Genomic DNA, 20,646 nt, shown 5'->3' on the forward strand with positions numbered 1-20,646 from the left:
ACATTTTTTAATCTTCTTTTTATCCATCTATTTATTTCTAGAAGCGAATCATGAGTCCGTAGTGCAAGATAACCCATGGCCAGCTGACCTACCCACTATGCCACCCACTCTTGTCTTGAATGTGGAACAAGCGACCCGAACCGTGTACCGTAAAAACTGGCGCCAGATCCGTACTCGATTCAGTAGAAGAAACAAAGTCCAGGATTGGTATAATTTCAGAATTGACAACCTGAACACCAACGACCTTGTCCAACAAGTCGAGCGTATTTTCCAAGAGCAGTCTACCGTGTTCCGGCTGAATGTTTCCTTTGGATTCATTCTCCGGAACAATGAGACCGGTGAACAGCAATATTATCACGCTTCACATAATAACAGCAGACTGTTTGAGGAGCCATTCCTCATCTCCAACGCTCAAGATTTGGAAAAAGTCTACGAGCAGTTACGAAACCTGGATGTTCTAGAATGGATCCGCCAGAAAAGACCGAATAGTAAATGGGTCGTCAGCTTGGTAACCAACGTGTGCTTTTATGTCACCAAACTCCGAGAACATCCCATCGGTCGTTCTTTGTTGTTGCCACCCTATGTTTTAAATAACAAAGCTATTGTGAGTTTGGACTGCTATAAAAAAACTGGACGTCCCTACCAAGACAACCTGTGCTTCTTTCGCTGCTTGGCCGTCCATAACGGATGACACAAAAAGAATCTGGAGCGCGACACGAAATATTATTTCGAGAGGTTAGTAATTCATCTTAACTCTTGAGTCAAAACCTTGTGAAAAGACGCGCATCTTTTGTTTCTGACTTGAATAACCCCTAATTAGTTGTTGTCAATAGTCTTTTGTTATTATTTTTTCAAACCATTTTAGAAAAAAGGTTAAGTTTATCAAACTCATAGAGATTTTTTTTTTTTTCTTAGATTTCGTGAGTCCTATCCTACCCGTCGATTCCATGGAGTCCAACTGAAAAACCTTCCTGACTTGGAAAAACTGTTCCAAGTCAATATCATGGTGTACTCCCTGGAATCCGCAAGATCTGATGAGGAGGAGGAGGAGGAGGAAGAAAGTCCAGAAATTACTGCTCGCCTTGTTCGCCGCTCCCTCTGTCATCATTCCATTACTATGTACCTCAACCTGTACCGAAACCACTTCTCCTACATCAAATCTCTCGCTCGTTACTCCAAATCCTACCAGTGTTCTCGTTGTGGCAAGTACTGGAAACGCCCTTACAAGATGAACCGCCACGAACAGAAATGTGAAGCCAAAACAAGACTGCGCTTTCCTGGTGGCGCGTACACTATCCCGCAGACCATCTTTGATCAGCTTGCTGATGAAGGTATCGAGGTTCCTGAAGAGATGAGATACTTCTCCCACTTCGCCACGTTCGACTTTGAATGCTTCTTCAACCAAGAACATTTACCACATAACACTGAGAAATTGACCTGGGAAAACAAGCACATCCCGCTCAGTGCCAGCATCTGTTCCAATGTTCCTGGTTTTTCTAATCCCAAGTGTTTGATAACAAACGGTGACTCTCATGATTTGCTAGAGCGATTTGTTTCGATGCTAGTTGAAATCAGTCAGGAGAGTTATCGTTTGTTATTGAATGACTTCGAAGCTATCTTCGCCGCCATCGATGAGAAGATTGGTGAGCATAGTGATGATGATCAAGAAATGGTAGAATTACTGGTAGGACTGGAAGAAGAGAGCGACAGAGGGATTGATGTGATGGAGAGTGATGATGAAGACGAAGAACAGGTGGAGAGTGAGAATGAAGAGGATCGGGCCTTCATTAATGATGACAGTGAGAGCGAAGAAGAACAAGACGTGAATTTTTACAGAGCGTTGGACCAAGAACTCGGAGATCCTAGATCATGGAAATTACAAGACAGAATAAAGGAAATAAATAAAAAGTGGAACTTATTTCCAACGCCGTGTGAAACAACTGGAGTGCAACAGAGTATAAAGGAGAGGTCAGTGATGATGAAACCTTAGTATAGTGTCAAAAGATTTAGCACTATTTAACATTGTTAACATTAGCATTGTTTAACAAATAGCTGTTTAGATAGAGTGCTTGCACTTGAGTGGTTTTCACAAACCTGACAAATAGATACTTAACTTATACACAATTAGTAGATCCTAATGCCATTGCTTTCTTTTGTTCTCATCTGACTATTGCACATTTTGTACTAGTATTTGTTTCACAGGTTTATAAAAACCACTATAAATATAGGCAAGTCAAATTTCTGAGTTCCTTTTTATTTTTTTGTCAGGTTGGAAATCAGGTTACAAACCTTGACTATAAACAATCCCACACTGGATAGTAAAATTAGAATAAAACTGTCTGGAGATGGCACAAACATTGGCAAAAGGTTACATGTCATTAATATAACATTCACTGTATTAAATGAAGGAGAGAAAGCAATGTCAGTTGAAAGGAATCATTTAATTGCTGTTATAAAAGAGTCAGAAAACTATGAGAAGCTGGCAGAATCCCTGACAGATATTAGAAAAGAAGTGGAGTCTCTTAAGCAAATTTCACTGGGGAAAAAGAGATTTGTACTTGAGTGGTTCTTGGGGGGAGACTGGAAGTTTCTTGCCTGCGTTTGTGGCCTTGGTGCAGCACATCCCACCCATCCTTGCATCTGGTGCAAAGCACCACTATATGACAAGTATGACAACAGTACAGAATGGTCTCCCATTGATAATTCAAAGGGTGCTCGTACTGTCGAAGAAATTGCAAAAATATCAAAGCTGCGAAGAGTAAGTGCTGATGAACGTTATAATGTTAAGAAAGCTCCACTTTTTCCATCTATTGCTCTAGACCATGTCATAATAGACTCGCTGCATCTATTTCTCCGGATTTCTGACAACCTCATAAATCTTCTTATCCTGGAATTGCGACGTCTGGATGCCATTGGAAAAAAAAAACATTTCATGGTGGATTTGAAAGATCAAAATACAAGTACATGGCTAACTATGAGTCCTATCTTAACAATACAATGAAAATTCCATTCAACCTGTTTATTTGTAAAGATTCAAAGAAACTTAAATGGCGGGATCTGAATGGCCCAGAAAAATTGAAATTATTTAGGAACATTGATTTTTCCACAATACTACCCAATCAAAACAAATCTGTTGAATTGGCACAGCTGTGGAATCAATTTATGGCAATTAAAGACTTGCTGAGTTCCCCAAACCTTAGCCTCAGTATTGAACAGTTTCAACAGAAAGTTAAAGCATTCATGGATCAATTTTTAAAACTATATCACACCAAGCATGTGACTCCCTACATGCACGCTCTTTTGTGGCATGTTCCTGAGTTTCTAAAACTGTATTGCCAAATTTGCAGTTTCACTCAGCAAGGCCTTGAGAAGCTGAATGATAAAACAACAAAAGATTACTTCAGATCAACCAATCAAAGAGGACTTGATGCCATAACACAAATTATACAGAAAAGCAACCGAATGGAGTATCTAAAGGACCTTGGCTGCCAAAGGGAAAAAAGAAATTTTACCTGCAAAAATTGTGCTACCCATGGGCACAGCATTTTGACTTGCATGTCAAAGTGTAACACATGTGGATTCAAACCATATTGTTCCCCATCCCATGTGATTAAGTGAGATAGAAAGGGGGTCAAAAGATGTGACTACCTAAACTTGTAGTTTTGAGAAATCAATATTCAAACCTTGTAAACATTTAGCTTACAAGCACTAAATCCAACATAAGATAACATAAGTTCAGCAATCATGTTTCTCTCTATCGTATAATACAGTTCTGTTCTGTTTTTAGTTCTGGTTTCTGTTTTGAATTTGAGTTCCAAGGTAAAGATGTTTTCACCCAGCAGTACTTATTAAAGTCAATGTTCCCTCCAAAAATCATTGCTGTATTCTATTTGGACGCCATCTCCACGGACAAATGTAAATATAAGTTCAAGGTCATTCTGCATGTGACTTTCAAAGAGTTTATCTCCAATGTAAACAAATTCCGAAACTGGTTTCTTTTCATGAAGCCAAAATCGTACCGTTCCTGTGATAACAAAACTGATATCCCCATTGATGTTAAGTACTCTTTCATACCATTTATCTCCCAAAATAGGACAGAGCTGGCGATTCTCAACACAATGGACATTTCGTCCTCTAGACTCCTTTATCACTCCAATGTCTCTCAAGTATGCCTGGTAAATGTCCATATCCATATATTCAGTTATTCGCACTTCTGGAGATTCCCTTTTGCTTGAAAACAAGGCAAACTTTATGTCTCTAGCAAGACGATAGAACATGGCATTGGCCCTGTCTTCCAAAGATTGATTGCTTGGTGAAAATCGTGGCGTGTAACGACCAAGAGCAAGTTTCGCGGTACCCGTTAGCTGTTCAGCATCTCTCCACTCATCGTACTTAGCTCCATATCCAATAAAGTGGATTTTGACTTTGTTAGACGTTTCATTTCTTTCAATGATCTAAGAAAAAAATGATAATCCTTGAAACACAGTCAATCTTAGAAGCTAGTTGTCTTCGATTTCAAATTAGTTTGACCCAAAAGATTTAAATATCGTACTTACCTCGATCGGATAAATTTGCTCTTTATTGATTTTTTCTTTTTTGGTTTGAATCTTTTCCGCTCGTATACCAACTAAGCCGTCTTCTAAAGTTTTAAAAAACCCTTTCTCGGGACGCTTACGCTTACCCGCCATTTTGAAAGTTGGCTCCTCCACGCATGCGCTATATTATTCATGTGCAAAATGCGCAACCCTGGGGCGAATGTCTCGTCTGAGTGGCCAATATTTTCGTATGACAAGAACATCTCGGTTGAAGAGTATCAGTATTGTCAACGTGTATGGGACGAACAAAGTATGCAAACATTCCGAGACTTTTTGGTATGGTACAACGATCTTGATGTCGAACCCTTTGTGGAAGCAGTGAAAAAAATGATGGACTTTTGGCGGGAAAGAGAAATAGATATGTTCAAAGATGGTGTGTCGGTTCCCGGCTTAACCATGAAATATCTGTTTGGCTTTCCCGATGAGACGACGTATTTTTCTTTGTTCAACGAGAGAAACAAAGATTTGTACGATCTGTTCAAAGAGAATAACACGGGTGGTCCATCTATTATTTTTCACCGTTACCACGAAGCGGGGAAAACTAAGATTCGTAAAGTGGAGATGTTAGCTAAGGGAATCGAACCCAAAACCTGTAAGAAAGTTCTTGGTTATGACGCCAATGCTATGTACTTGTGGGCTATCATGCAGGATATGCCCACAGGGTCTTATACACGGAGACGTGCTGAAACCCACTTCAAACCCTAGAATTCTAGACGAATGGCAGATGAGTGGATCGCTTGGGAAGCTCATCAACGAGGGATCAAGATTCGCCATCAACTCAACAACACCGAGAAAAGAGTTGGGGCTCGGCATCTTCCTGTTGATGGGTTCCACAGTGAAAGTCAAACGGTCTTTCAATTTCATGGTAGGTTTTTTATTCTTTCTTAAAATTGGGTTTCCTGTGGTTTTATGTTTTCTAGAACTTTGGGCTGCCTGTCTTATAACACATATTATTTCTTTATTCTTATTAGGCTGTTTCTGGCATGGTCATAACTGCCATTTAAACAAGGGGAAGACCGTGAACACCATCCGCAACAAGTCCATGGTTGAGCTGAGGGAAGAGACGCGCGCCAACACCGAATACATCGAGAGTGAAGGCTATACTGTGGTGGAACTGTGGGAGTGCGAGTGGCGGCGAATGAAGAAGACGAATCCTCTCCTTCGAAGATTCTTGTACTCTGAATTAAAACGTCCCCTGGACCATTGTTGGGCCCTCAATGAACAACAGATTTTAGAATCTGTTGTAAGTGGAACTTTATTTGGAGTGGTGGAATTCGATATCAGAGTTCCGGAGTCTTTGAAGGAGAAGTTTGGAGAGATGTGCCCCATCTTCAAGAATACCGAGATTTCCCGAGAAGATATTGGAGACCACATGAAGTAGTTTGCTGAGGAGAACGAAATCATACCACAGCCAAGACGAAGTCTTATTGGCAGTATGAAGGGAGAGACGATCCTTGAAATGGTACTTGGAGCACGGGTTAGAAGTGTCCAAGATCTATCAAGTGGTAGAGTTCACTTCTAATCCTTGCTTCAAGCCATTTGGGAATGCAGTGTCTGATGCGAGAAGAGCTGGGGATGTTGACCCCAGTAAAGCCATTATCGCAGATACCATGAAACTGGTAAGTTGTTGATACTTTACAAATTTGCATCTTACGGATGATTAATTTTGGTTTTTACTCTCTTTTGTAAGGTTGGAAATAGCAGCTACGGAAAAACCATCACGAACCAGATGAAGCATCGAGAAGTGAAGTTCTGTGATGATGGAGTTGTTTCACGGCACATTAACACCAAGTTTTTTCGTCAGCTGGATCCCATAGACGAGGATACGTATGAAGTGCAATCTGCGAAGAAGAGGATCAGTCTGAATTTGCCTATGCAAATCGGCTTTTTTGTTTACCAATATGCGAAGCTAAGAATGTTAGAATTTTATTATGATTTTTTAGATAAGTATGTAGATAGGTCTGATTTCCAGTATTGTGAGATGGATACGGATTCAGCCTACATTGCTGTTTCTGGGGAAAGTGTGGAAAGTTTAATCAAACCCGAGTTGAGAGCGGAATTCGAATCCGACAAAGCTAACTGGTTTCCGCGTACTGATACGCCGGAACACCGGGCTTATGATAAAAGAACGCCGGGGTTATTTAAGGCAGAATTTGAAGGGGAGGGAATTATTGGGTTATGTTCTAAAACCTATTATTGTTTTGGATCCCATGGTAAGTTTAGTTGTAAGGGTATTAATAAGAAGACGAATGACATTAATAAGGATAAGTATTTGAATGTATTATTAACCCAGCGAAGTAGTTCGGGTATCAACAAGGGTTTCAGAGTAGTGAATAACAGAATGCATACTTATACACAAGCCCGGGATGGTTTTTCCTATTTCTACCCTAAGAGAAAAGTATTGGAGGATGGAGTCACCACCCTTCCTTTAAATATTTAGTTTAAAATAAATATAATGTATATAAAATATTTTTGAGAATTAGATTTTCTTTAATTCGTAAATAGTAACTAGACATTTTAAATTAGGATGATAATGGAAGACAAATATATGAATAGGTGAACGCGTCTCTTTGAAAGTCCCTTCTGTCACCTTTTGTCACCTTTTGTCCCTGGTTTTTAAGTCAAAAATGTTTGAAAACAAATAAAATAATCCCAACATTTTATAATTTGATGTTATAGGACATTTTTAATTCCATGAGTCTTACAGATAAGCTCTGAATTTTGTAAATAAATCTCTAAATATTTTGATAAGTAATTCTTATAGGATGTTTCTTTAATTAAAGTATTGTAAATAGTAATGAACAAAGATTTTTAATAAATATATTTGGTAGTGAACACGTCTCTCTCTCAATGTCCCTTTTGTCACCTATTGTCACCTTTTGTCCCCGATTTTAAGTTAAATTTGTGTGCAATTGTGATAAAATTTTAGTTGTGCCTAAACTTTCGTGGAGTGAACATGTCCAAGCGATATTGTAAGGATTGTCCGATAAGTAACTGTGGATCGAAGTATTTGGTGAAATTATCCAATCATTTGGCTCAAGTTCATAATTTATCAAGGGAGGAAAGAAAACCGCACTTACAAGAAGCGAAATTGCAAACAAGTAAAGTTGTTCGAGACTACAATACACCGAAGTTTCAGGAGAATTGGCTTATTCCCTCGAAAAAGATAAAATAGACGATTATAGACTTGAATTTTCATTCACCGAGATGGATCCAAGGCTTGTACATCCATTTGGTGCTCTTGTAGCCGGTCCGACATGTTGTGAAAAAACACAGTTTGTGAAACGGTTGTTGGAAAATGCTGAAATGATGATTGATGGTCCTCCACAAAATATCTTATGGTGTTATGGAATGGATCAACCTGCTTATGAAGAAATGATGCAAACTATCCCCAATATAAATTTTATTGAAGGATTACCCCACCACTTGGAATCCCAAATCGTTCCTTCTGTTCGTAATTTAGTCATCATTGATGATTTGATGAACAAAGTCAGTAATGATAAACGTTTGACGAACATTTTCACCAAAGGTTGTCATCACAAGAATTTGTCCTGCATCTTTATCTTACAAAATATATTCCATCAAGGAAAAGAATTGAGAAACATCAGCTTGAATGCTCACTACATGGTTCTGTTTAAATCGCCCAGAGATAGCAGTCAAATCAATCATCTAGCCAAACAAATGCATCCAGGTCACGTCAAATACATGCAAGAAGCTTTCAATGATGCCACTGCAAGGCCTCATGGGTACTTATTCTGTGATCTAAAACCCCAGACCCTAGAAGATTTTCGATTGAGAACCAGTATCTTTCCAAACGAGACTCAATATGCTTACGTCAAGAAGGGTTAAAAAGATCAGCACACAAGGAACTTTAATCAGTTGACCATGAGTCGCCGTGCGAGAAACAATTACCATCACTTGAAGGTGTTGTCTACTAGTAAACCTAACCAAGTAAAAGCTATCCTGAAAGAAGCCAACGATTCATTAATCCAGACTCTTTGCGAGTGTGTACACAACGTGTTAAGGTCTACAGTACCTATCACTCCCAAGGAAAAAACTAAATTGATCGAGTTTAAAACTCCTTTGCTGAAATTAGTGGATAAAGAATTAGCGTTACCAGAGAAACGAAAGGTTTTGGTCCAGAAAGGAGGTAATTTTCTATCTGTATTACTCCCACCTGCCTTAGCTGTCTTGGAACAATTTTTGTAAAATGAATCATACCAGGAAGATGGTGCTTGTTCCTGAACAGACCTTGGAGAGATTGCAACAAAGACAAAAAGTCAACACCACGCCTTTGACTTCCAGACTCAAGGATTTGGATCATTGATATTCAAGATGTCTTGAAAAGCAAAGAATTAACTGATGAAGAAAAAGTACGGGAATATGTTCAGAATTTACAAAATTACTTGACGTATTACTATTAGCGGAAAGATCATCCCTTGAAGGTGAAAATGGATTCTCCGATTCCAAGTGAAAAGAAAGAACAAGAGAAACCCTCCCCAGAGCCACAAGAGCAGGAAGAAGAAGATAAGATCGAACGAGATATTTTAAGGGGTTTACCAAAGACCCTGAAAGGAAGGGGGAAACTTTTAATCGGCAAGATTCGTGAACATCCTAACATCGTGAAGTGGGATCGTAGTGGCCAGTTGATTTACGAAGATAAACCCTTGTCTGGTTCACACATTGGAGATCTAGTGGGGGATTTTTTACGAGCGCGCAAAGGGTTTGACCCTCTTGGATGGGAAACGTTTGCTAAAGGATTTGCCAAGATGAATGCTCCAGAAGATCTGGTCAGAAATGAAAGGAGAAGAACCGCTCTCAGAGAGTTTAAAGCAAGAGCCAACCCTTTACCAGAACATGATGACCAATGGATTACCCCTACGCCACCCCTGACGGGAAGAAAAACCGTAAAAGGTCCTATACGAAGTGCAACGCGTAACCCTAAGAAACAAATGCGTCAACGATGGCTTAATTTTGCTCCATAACTGTGTGTAGCTGTAGTGTGAACAAATAAAATACTAGTTTGATCGTTACATGGTGTTTATTGATTTTTGTCTGGAACTTTGATGTTTGACAAGCCTTTTCCTAAGATATTTGTATAAGTATCCAAAATACTTAGTGATAAAATAATACACTAAACGATCGTTTTTCCTTGTATTTTTACCAAAGCGGTTTACTATAGTTTTCATGGATACGTTACGACAACGATTAATTACATAATACAAGCAATAATGTCCACGCACATTAGAATTTAGACTTTGAAGGTCTTGGTGATTATAAGTCCAATGATGACTATTCCTTTCTAGAAACTCGAGAAAATGTTGACTGTACTCTTGAGGCTTCAATCCATAGGAATCAAAAAATTCTCCCTCTTTATCTTGAGTGAAATAAAACGCACACCAATGAGAACCGGGACGTCCTATAGGGTCGACGTTGGCTACAAAAGCTGCTGGGTAATGCTTGATCTTGTTCGGCAGTTGGTCTGACGGGAAAACTCCTTGAAAGATAGGGTTGGTGATGGGATCCCTTTTCAATACTACCGCAATCTGTCTCGTGTTCATGTTTAACTCGACCAGTTAAAAGTCACGTTTCGATTCTCATCAATCTCAATTAAAGAATCAAACTCGGCGTAGATGATGCAGTTGACTGTCACAGGCAGGGGTTCTGCAAACTGAATGCCGATGCGAAGGTTGCCTTGCTTTATAGGGGAAATGTGAGGTCCAGCGGAAAGATCGGGGCTCAAATCAAAGGCGAACAGTGTGTATCCGTTGGGGTAATCCTCGCGATTGATCTGATTGCCTTGGTTATGAAATAGACTTCCCGTACCAAAAAACAAGCTCATGTATCCTGGGTACAAGTTTTGATCAAAATTGAGTTGCAATGCCTTCATGGGGTAACTTTCACCATTGACGTAGACTCCAACTTGAGTTGCTTTGAAGTGTTGGAAATTGAAAGGGTTTCTGTTGAATGAACCGTTAAAGGCTGTGTTTTCTACCAAGCCCAGAATGATCCGTTTAGGAATAGATCCTAAGAAGACATCGTCGGGGGAGAAAGACATTTGACCCGTAGAAATGGACATGGCTTTGCATTCAACTCTTCGAATGGCGTAGAGGGCAGGTGCCTGTTCTAAAGCAGTAGCAATACCCAGGAAAGGATCGTCGTAAATCTTTACTTTACGGATATACAACGTGGACTGTAAGATAACCAGCTTATAATTGGCATCCGCTTCTGAAGAGACGAGACAAAAACTGTTTTTGCTTCTATTGAGTCTGATACGTAGCGTCACACCGTCGAGCAGTAACCGGTCTTGACAAAACAGATCTAGATGTAAAGGTCCCATGAGTTCAAAGGGAGAACTCCCCTTGATGTGGTTGTATCGGGCATGTAAACCATGATTTCGATTAGCAGCTAGAGCTAAAGGATCCACAGCATCCATTTTCCCTGGCGTATCTTTTATAAAGAGTTCTGCTCCAAGTTGAGAGGTCTTAGCATCAGATCCATAAGTCATGAGGGTGGTGATCATAGCTCGATAAGGGTTGGTGTTGGTAGACGTTGATATCATTTTATCGTTGATAGTCAAATCCACTTGACTGAACATGGCCTGTTGGAAGAGATTGACGGGTCCCACTTTATCGTCGTCGGCTAGATCGGCTCCATTAGCTTTGGTAATCTTTACTTTGTTATACACCCAAGCTTGCCTCAAGTCGGTAAACTCATCTCCACTGCCTGAGACGTTAAATTCGATAGGACCAGAATCGGTAATGTTTGAGATAGGAAAATATTCAATCCACTGTCCTCGTTCAATGTTAGTCTGCACACTCGGAGCCAGAAATAAATCCAACTACGATTTACTGCAATGCTGAGATCGAGTTGGGTGAGCCATTATTATTGGAAGAAGTAGTACGGCGTTTTTTTCGCTTTTGATGTTGTCTGCTTCTTGGCTGGAGGTGAACTGGCGTTTTTAGCTGAGGTCTTTCTTTTTCTACCTTTTTGACCGGCACCTGTTTGCGCTCCTGAAGCATTCTGGGTATTCGTTAATCTCTTTCCGGCTTCGTTGACTCTCTTCATTGTAGAATCCTCCAAATCTTGACCTTCTAAGACATCTTGAGCTACATTCAGACCTCCTCTCAAGGCTTCACGGCCTACAGCTTTCATACCGGAAGATAAATGGGGAACTGCCCATCGATAAAGACCTCTTAGGATAGACCCTAATCCATAACCCTGTTGGACCGTAGCACCGCGAAAGGCAGGGAGATTACCTCCTTTCTGCTGAGCTTGTTCAAGGTAGTAATTCTTGTAATGTTCCGAACGTGGATGAGGCATGAGGTGTATTAAGGCCTGACTTTAGCATGGAAACGAGGCTAAAAATCAAAAAAAAAATTTCTAACCCCTAAATAATTTTTTCTTCACCGAACTGACATATATTATTAATCATATCAAAATGAAGTCTTTTTCTTCATTTTCGTTGCTATGGCAACCCTTGTCTGTAAAATTTCTTGAAAAATACTACATTAAAAACTCGGTGAAAAGAATTGTAAAATGGGGAAAATTTAAAGACTTTTAACTTTGCCTTATCCGGCCCTTATGTACTCATATGTAATTGAATAATTCAAATACGCTTTTTAAGGTTGACTACAATGTAGATAAATGAAGAAAAATTCCAAAGTCACGAGTAAATTACTATTTTGAGCATCTTTTCCTTTTACTGTTTGGAAACGAAGCTTTCTGGACTAAGTTGAAAGGCGTCTTTATAAAGAACAACCATGCTACTTTTCAGAAAAATATAAATTTACATGATTTTATATGATTAAATGTTCCCCATTTTAGAAAAACTATTGCTTTTTCTAACCATTTCTTGGAGCCGCCATTTTGGTTTGCATACCGAGCTGGGAATGGGCCCGAAATAGTCAAATTCCCCATCCAGGGGAGAGAGGGGATATAAAACCCCATTGGTTTTGAAGCTTTTAAAATCTTCGTCTTACCTCCCCAAGCGAAAAAATGGCACAATTTCAAAATGGCGGACGAAAACCTTCGATTCCCTCTATGTTTGATTTCAAATTGCTCATAAAATACAGATAATATTGATGATTCTACGAGCATGGTTCAATCATTTGATACCTCTTCTATTATAAAATGAGCAAAGATATTCCTTTTTGGAAGTTTTAGACAGGTAATTTTGATTTGAAAAAGGTTATGCACACCACAATGTTTGAGTGATCGTTTACTAACAAATAAAAGTTCTGCTCTATTAAAATGTTAAATATTCTTCAATATCTTCATGTTTATTTGAGTTTTAGGCGGGAAAACCTTGCAACGCGCGTCAATTTGCAAACAGAGCCTCAAATTTCTCTTCAATTCTATCGGTTTAGTCGAGGCAAAGGGATCTCCTACGAGACAGTCTGTTGAAGTCATACCCTTATTACAAGTAATTACTTGTGTTTAAACAGCTTCCGTAGAAGCTATATCAATTCTTTTCAAACTTATTTTTGTTTGAGGGGGATTAATTTAGTTGAAGACCTAAGTTTAGTTTGCATACAGCTTCTTTAGAAGCTATATGGTTTATGCAATTTACTTTTCTTCAAGGATAATTAATTCACTTGAACAATATTTAAGTTCAATATGTCTGTAAAAGTAGAATGTGCCTGGGCTAGAGTGTGCATTCGAGAAACCAAGAGCCTGTGTTCTATAAAAAAGGCCTTTAATGAGGGAAAGGCAAAGTTTGGGGCAAGGGTTTTGCATGAAAGGTATCAACTTTACAGTGAACATTTCAGTGGCCATGCAAAATTTAACCTAACGCAGTACGAATTTAACCGTGTTGCGAGGAAAATAGATGAGCAAATTGCTAACTGGAGAAACAAAAAAGACAAGGAGCTGTATTTGTCTCAATTTTCGATGACAAACTGGTCTGATCAGGGAAAGATGATGACCAGCGAAACACGAAAAGCACACTCGATAACATATTGCAAGGCTTGCCAACTCTATAACTCACAGTATCAAGCAGCGTATCCTTTGAAAAAAATGTCCATGTTAGGTAAAAGGGGCCCGCTTACCAGTATTGCCACAGATTCTAAAAAACATACACTGCTTTCTGAAGGGTTAAAGGCAACAAAAAAACAGCTGAAGTCTGTTGGACAAACAATTTATTCGACATACAATGAAAAATGTAAAGAAAACTTTGGAAAGACACTAAGGGAAATACTAGTTCTTGTCCCAGATGCTGGTCTTCAGAGAAAACTTTCCCCTGTGGAAAAGAAAAAAGAAAAAAGGAATAAGCTTCGACAGACCAAGAGAGATGTTGAAAACAGGGTTTTAATGGAGAATGACACTGGTGTGCACCTAAATTTAAGGGAATCCTACAATGCAAGACAACAACGCCGATTAGCACAGTCATTTGAAACACCAGAACAGGCACAAGAAAGGGCAAGTACAACACCCCCTAAAATAAAAGAGAGGTCCCACATTCCTGCACTAGAAAACATTACAGGTGATATCGATCAGCTTTTGATAGACATCAACTCATGGCCGCATGAACAAGTAAACTGGTCTGAAAAGGCTAGGGTGTACAAGATACTGTACAAAGGGCAAGACTCCACTCCTCCAAATGGTGGTCAAATATTGAAGACCTTACTGCAGAAAACTCAAAGTGTTAACCTGGCAAATTTTGATAAGCCTGAAAATAAGGATGGTCCAAAAGGTATTTAAAATCTATATATCATTGATTTTGAATTGTCATCAATGTAGTTGGGATGCCTGTGGTAAATATATTTAAATACCGGTAAGCTCCAGTACAATAAGTTTGTTCTATTAGGGAATGGGAAATTCAAACGTTGATGAGGGAATGGATAAAACAAATATGAACTTTGTTTTTCTATTATTGCATGTGCAGGTTTTTTTTTACTATCTTAAACAATAATAATGTGTGCTTAGTTATATGATGTACTGTGAGTTGAAATATAGTAATTTCTTTTATATGTGGCTTACAGAATTTCGAGTAAGAAGAGCACTGAAGAAGCAGGCAGGAGGTGAGATATCAGTTCCAGTTCCTCGCACCAATGAGAAGATCCGGGCATCCATCAAGCAACTAATTGAGGATGGGACATATGATGTTGGAGTCCCAGTGGTACAAACCGAAATAGTTAAGTTAGCTATTAGTAATGAGGGTGAAGTTATCCAAAAAAAGACTAATGTCTCTGCAAGAAAAATCCCCCTACAGCAAATTAGATCTGAAGCACTCGTTAGAAACAAGGATCTACTCAGAATCAAAGATGACAGTTCATATGACAAATTAACCAGAGAAGAAATAATGAGTGAGCTGAAAAGAATTAACGAAACAACTGGAGATGACACTGAAGAAATGAGAAGTCGCTTAAAGAAATTGCAGCGCCAAAGACATTGGCTAACATGGCATGACCACTCAACAGTGGCAAATCATGGGCATATGCTGTTCTGCGTAAGAGAACTGTATGACAATGCAATTCATTTAAGCACAGAAGAGTTTGCTACTAAGACAGGCCGAAGTATAGACATCCAAGCCACAATTGAAGAGCCACAGCTGTATATACTGGGTCCCAGTAGATCAACAGTAGAGGACCAAATGCAGTTTGTGCCTACAAGACAGGAAGACTTAAAGAAATTGAAAGACAATATCACAACTGAATCTGGAATAGGAATAAAGGATGTCATGAGATTCATGAATGGGGACAATCCAGCAGCAGAAATGGAAGATGGAACTCAACATGGGGGCCACTATGGATGTCCAGGTTGTGATGGTGATATTAATTTTAGCTGTGATATGGAATACTCCTTCCAGAGGAAATATAAAACGTTAGAAGAGAAAAAGAATTTGATTACTGCTGGTCCTGCTGGGAGAAAGAATTCACTGCATCCATTCAAGGACTTGAAAGTCAATGAACTCAAAGCTGAGCTTAGAGCTAGGGGTATGTCTGATGAAGGGAAAAAGAATGAGCTACAGAAAGAGCTAGCAGAAGTACTAGGTGGAACAACTAGACTGCCTGCATTGCTACACCATAATGCCTCAGTTCAAGATCTCAATCTGGAAATGTATGAAGTGCTGTGCTTTGAACCATTACATTGTTTGATGAACCACATCAAAAACATCTTGCAAGAACTGCCTCATCACATAACAGACATTGACACATTGATCAAGCTTAAGGAAATCCTTTCTGTACAGCTAGGTAAAGAGAAACTTAGAGGTGTGGACTACAGAAAGACACTTCTTTATGTGACAATTGCCCTTTACCCACTGGCCAACCGGGAAGTTAAACTTCTACTTGTAACTTTGTGTGAAATGGCTGAGATCTATTATAGCCAGGATGAGAAGAGATGCCCCAAGATGATCCTACGCCTCCACAACCTTTGTTGGAGGCATGCTATTCAATGCCGAAGAGTACTGACTCCTCCAAAGTCCCTGAGCTACAGAAAACTTTTTGGATTGTACTTCCACAGCTGCATCACACACTCCTCACAGCTTCTTAGAATAACATCCCACAGGTCCATTAATGCTGAAATGTTTGAAAGATTTTTTGAGAAGATATCAGATATCACTTCCAAGACTTGGAGCAGGAGAATACAAGATCTGCCAAAGAATGCCATTCTTCATGTCAAACAAGATCCATCCAAACCTGGTCTAAACTATGTTCTCAAAGAAGAAAGGGAGATCAGCAAACTAGCTAAGTCTCTTCCAAGGATGGGAAATACCTTTGTGCCCACAACTGATCTGATGAAATATGCAGGGGACTGGGAGGCACACCTGAAGCTCATTGCAGACTATTTGGAGCCAGGAGAAGGAGTATGGTGGAAAGAAGTTGTTGGTGGAATAGAATTCCTTGATGGTCATGATGAAACAAGCTTCAGAGAAGAGGGACCACAGCTTCATCATTTTCGATCAAGTACAATAAAGAAGGAGCAACAACATCTAGACACTTCCTGGAACAAATGCCTAGAGAGCAAGGTCAAGATTCCAGCAACAAAGCTGAGAGATGCCAAGGGTAAGTGGCATGTCCCTGAAACATGCTATTGCTCTGGAACTGTGCCTGATGATGAGGATGACAATGCCATTTCTACAGAGCAAATGATTCAGCTAATAACAGAAGACAGTGATGTTGGTAATGCCTTGGCTGATGATGAGGACAACATGGATGGAGAAGCCTTTACAACTACATGTGACATAGAATCAGAAGAAGAACAAATGGCTGCACATCAAGAGATGACTGAAGAAATGCATGGAAGTGTCTTGGGTGATGACAAGACCAGAGGGACAGAGAATGTATTGACTGCTGTAAATAAAACACCAACAACTGCTGAAGAAGGAAACAAACTACATGGTAAAAGGCCATACTCATTTCCTGAGGTCAATGAATGTACACCAGAAACCAAAAAGAAAAAGAATTCAGATGAAACAAACAATCAACAACTCAACTCCAAGACAGCAAAAGCCTTATGTACAGTGCTAGGCCCCTGTGAGGAAGTTTTGAAGTATGACAAACTAAGAGAGAATTTAAGACATAATTCCAAATCAAGGTTTCACATTGAAAGATATGAAACTCACCTTGTGAAAATCCAAATTGCAGTTCTCAAAGCTTTCAAACATCTGAGCTCATTCCTTGACAATGCTGAAGAGCCTGTAGTACAAGTAGATGAGTTCAAAACAAAGAAAGTACAATTAAAAACAGCTTCAGAACTTCTTAAATTATGGAAAATAACTGTACACTTCCAATAGGTAGTATGATGTTTACATGTCTCAAGAAATATAAAAGGGCCATTATATGTATACATCATGTATATTAAATTAATAATTTTTTTGTATGAGATTAATAAGATAGTATTTCTAGATGAAGCTGCTGTTAGAACTATTCACACCAATGACTAAATACAGATGTTAAGAAGCATTCACAAACACAACTACCTACTGCAGTGAATATGTTTGAAAACAACTTTGTATATAGAGAAAGCATCCATTACTGCTATTTTTGTATTTAATTGTATAAATATTTAAATAACTTTGTATATAGATGAAGCATGTATTGTTATTTTTGCATTCGAGTGTATAATATTTTAAATAACTTTGTATATAGATGAAACATGATTTGCTATTTTCACATTTTTAAACGATTTTGTATATACATCAAGCATGTATTATTAATTTTTTACATACTTTTGAGGGCACAAAAAATTTCTAAATAAATTATTTATTTATAAAGTTAGAATCATCATGTTATGGGTTGTATATAGGGAATAATCCAGTTATAGATTGGGACATCAAACTAAAACAAAGATCAATTAAATTGATAATGTACGAAACTTACCATGAGAAACGACAACTTTTGTCCACCAATTATGATGACAAGCTAATGTATTATAAGCCTATCAAATAGCTTATAAATACACCCAGCAATATTACATTGTCTGGAAGCAAATACAAAATTAGTGTTGTAGCAAATTTCTGGAGGCAATCACTGATAAAAATACAACGCAACAACAATTCCTAGGTTAGAAGAACTCGGTATTGTGACCTGTTTCATCCGCAAAACATATAAGATTTATAAGTTCAACTTGTAAACAAGCAGCAAAAAAACCCGGGCAAAAAAAAAAACAATGGAAAATTTGAAAAACATTCTTACAAAGCTTGGTGAATAAGATTTGCATCGCTTTGGATAAGCCTTATTGTGTTTAACCTTCAACGGCTCTAATGTTTCTCAATTCGACTTGTAGCAGAGTCAAACAAAAATGCAAACTTCGTGATAATACGGTTTCATTACCGTTGCGTTCGAATCTTTAAAATTTTAATTGACCTTAAAAGGTCAAGTTAAAACAACAACTTGGTATCACTCACCTTCATTCATCATATCTCATGAACTTCTGTTGTTCCCATCTTCAAACATACAAACTCAGCTTTGTACAACCAAGAAAGAAAAATACCTTTCATAGCAAACAACGCTTCGAATCTCATTTTGAATCTTCGGCCGCGTGTATCCCTAAGCATCCGCCATCTTGGATTTGCCAGCAAAGGAAAAAGCTTCGCGGGGGATATTTTGAAACTATTTACCAGGCCTTAATACACCTGAACATCTTTACTCTTTAATGAAAGTACGGTGAGGCTCTGCGGAGATGAAGTGTTAACAACACTCTTCCAGTTTCAAATGAGACTTTTTCACCTGTGTCGCGCTTAATATTGACCTCGATACTTTCGAATTGTTTTCTGCTGACCGGTAGATACTGCGGGTTCAGAAATATCTTGCTCACACGTTCCCCATCTCTTCCCTCTACAGGGACGATTCTCAGTAAGGGTACATGGGAGTCCCCAACGACTTGAGATTGAACGGTATCACAGTATATGTAGACATAGAGGTTATGAAAGCCCAAGTCCACTTCTCGTGAGGCGGTGGTAGTCTCGGAGATCAATTTTTCTTTTGTGAATCCGAGCGTAGTTCCAATATCGCTGAAAAAGATTGAACGGTTATCTAGTAGATGAATCGTTATTTTTCGAGTTAGTGTGTCGTAAGAAAACCTCACTTTATCTTCATGCCCTGTGTTGTCGATTAGATTGTTCATGGCGTCCACAATGTTCTGCACTGAAGAGTAATGACCTTGGCGGACAATATAGACTTTGATATCATCTCCTTGTTTGATATAAAACCGATTTCAAAATGTTCATGCACATTATTCCAGCTAGGGGGGTAATGAATTTCGGTTAAAGCCACCTCCCATTCATCAGTGAGGTTAATGGTTTGCGGTAGGCGAACTCTAAATTCCGATAAGGTATTGGAAGGGAAAACATCCATGCTGCTATTGGAGGGGAGCCAGAGGTAAAACTGAGTGTTATCCATAACGACGACTGGCGTGATATGAAGGCGCGCAAGTATTGCTCTAGCATTATATAGAAACAAGACAATTGAGAGTTTAAACAATATTTATTGGTTAATTCAAAGGGATTACAATTTTTGAACTTGGTTTGCTGGGATCCAGGAATTGAACTTATCTGGATACCCTCTCCATTTCACAAACACCTCAGCGACTCCACCCTTGAGTTTACGTCGCTTCAAGACCTTTTCTATCTGATACACATCATCTTCTTTTTCTATTTTCTGAAGTTCTGGTTCATAAAATACTCCTTCAATCCTTTCTCCCTGTTGATCCTTCAGACGATAGACAGGTGGATTTCTCGGAATTCGCTCTGTTACAGTAAATATTTCGATACTCCAATTGGCTTTATATCCTTTGTCAAATATTTTCTTAGCTTTACTGATTCTCACTTGATCCCCGACTTGAAATCGAAAACGCACGGGAGCGGCTATTGATGTTCCATACAAGGTATGCCATACCGCATTTTCATTCTTTTTCGTGACTTCGATGGGTTTCATTCGGATACTTCGATGAAAACTTCGGTTGTACGATTTGAGTAGATCTGGAAGGATGTCGAGGTACTGATGTGTGTTCTTGTAGGTGAAATACTTGTAAAGTTTTGTCTTTATTGTACGATTAAAACGTTCTACCGCCCCACATTTCGTCTCTGAATGAGTAGTGAAGGAATGGATGCCTTGTTTTTTCAAATAATTCTGAAAAATCTGGTTTAAAAATTCAGTTCCTTTATCCGTTTGCAACTTCTTCGGTTTTCTTCCAGATTTCAAGATTTTGGCAAAAGCGTCTGTTATCTCTTGTCCAGTCTTTGTCTTTAAAGGAATGGCCCAACCGTATTTACTCAAAACATCGATGCAGGTCAACCAATACTTGTATCCTTTGTTGAATCGACTCAAAGAGCTCAAATCTACCAAGTCGGCTTGGAATTTATCATCTTTTCCGCTGACAATCACTCTGTTTCCTGGAAATCTGTGGCGTACGGGCTTATGAACGGAATAGGTTTCTTGTTTTTGGAGCCAATCTTCGATTTGTTTATGGGTTACTTTCTTGAACCCTTTTTGTTTTAAAGCACGATAAAGGGCATCCACACCCGAAAAACTTGCGCCGTTTTCGAGATCGTAGTAGATTTTCTGTAGTTCGTCCTCCATCAGTAAATTCCGAGTTTTCTACTATA

The 20,646-nt window shown here is 38.9% G+C and overlaps 3 protein-coding genes across 3 annotated transcripts; 1 reads left to right on the forward strand and 2 right to left on the reverse strand.

The window, feature by feature from the left end:
- Positions 1 to 3,854: 3,854 nt before the first annotated feature.
- LOC148908523 (uncharacterized) lies at positions 3,855 to 4,688 on the reverse strand. The gene is made up of 2 exons (XM_089035911.1): positions 4,557 to 4,688; positions 3,855 to 4,454 (listed from the first exon to the last, which is right to left on the reverse strand). The coding sequence occupies exons 1-2, from the start codon at positions 4,686 to 4,688 to the stop codon at positions 3,855 to 3,857; spliced, it is 732 nt and encodes a 243-aa protein (XP_088892037.1).
- Positions 4,689 to 10,158: 5,470 nt separating this feature from the next.
- LOC148908524 (uncharacterized protein F54H12.2-like) lies at positions 10,159 to 11,918 on the reverse strand. The gene is made up of 2 exons (XM_089035912.1): positions 11,582 to 11,918; positions 10,159 to 11,321 (listed from the first exon to the last, which is right to left on the reverse strand). The coding sequence occupies exons 1-2, from the start codon at positions 11,916 to 11,918 to the stop codon at positions 10,159 to 10,161; spliced, it is 1,500 nt and encodes a 499-aa protein (XP_088892038.1).
- A 2,705-nt stretch (positions 11,919 to 14,623) lies between these two features.
- On the forward strand, positions 14,624 to 17,334 carry LOC148908525 (uncharacterized). The gene has a single exon (XM_089035913.1). The coding sequence runs from the start codon at positions 14,899 to 14,901 to the stop codon at positions 17,332 to 17,334; it is 2,436 nt and encodes an 811-aa protein (XP_088892039.1). The 5' UTR covers positions 14,624 to 14,898.
- The last annotated feature ends 3,312 nt before the right edge of the window (positions 17,335 to 20,646 follow it).

The sequence above is a fragment of the Actinia tenebrosa genome, unplaced genomic scaffold, assembly GCF_029948245.1.
Source record: "Actinia tenebrosa isolate PJP-AT-01 unplaced genomic scaffold, QUT_ActTen_1.0 PGA_scaffold3__52_contigs__length_22856419, whole genome shotgun sequence".
NCBI classification, from domain to species: domain Eukaryota; kingdom Metazoa; phylum Cnidaria; class Anthozoa; order Actiniaria; family Actiniidae; genus Actinia; species Actinia tenebrosa.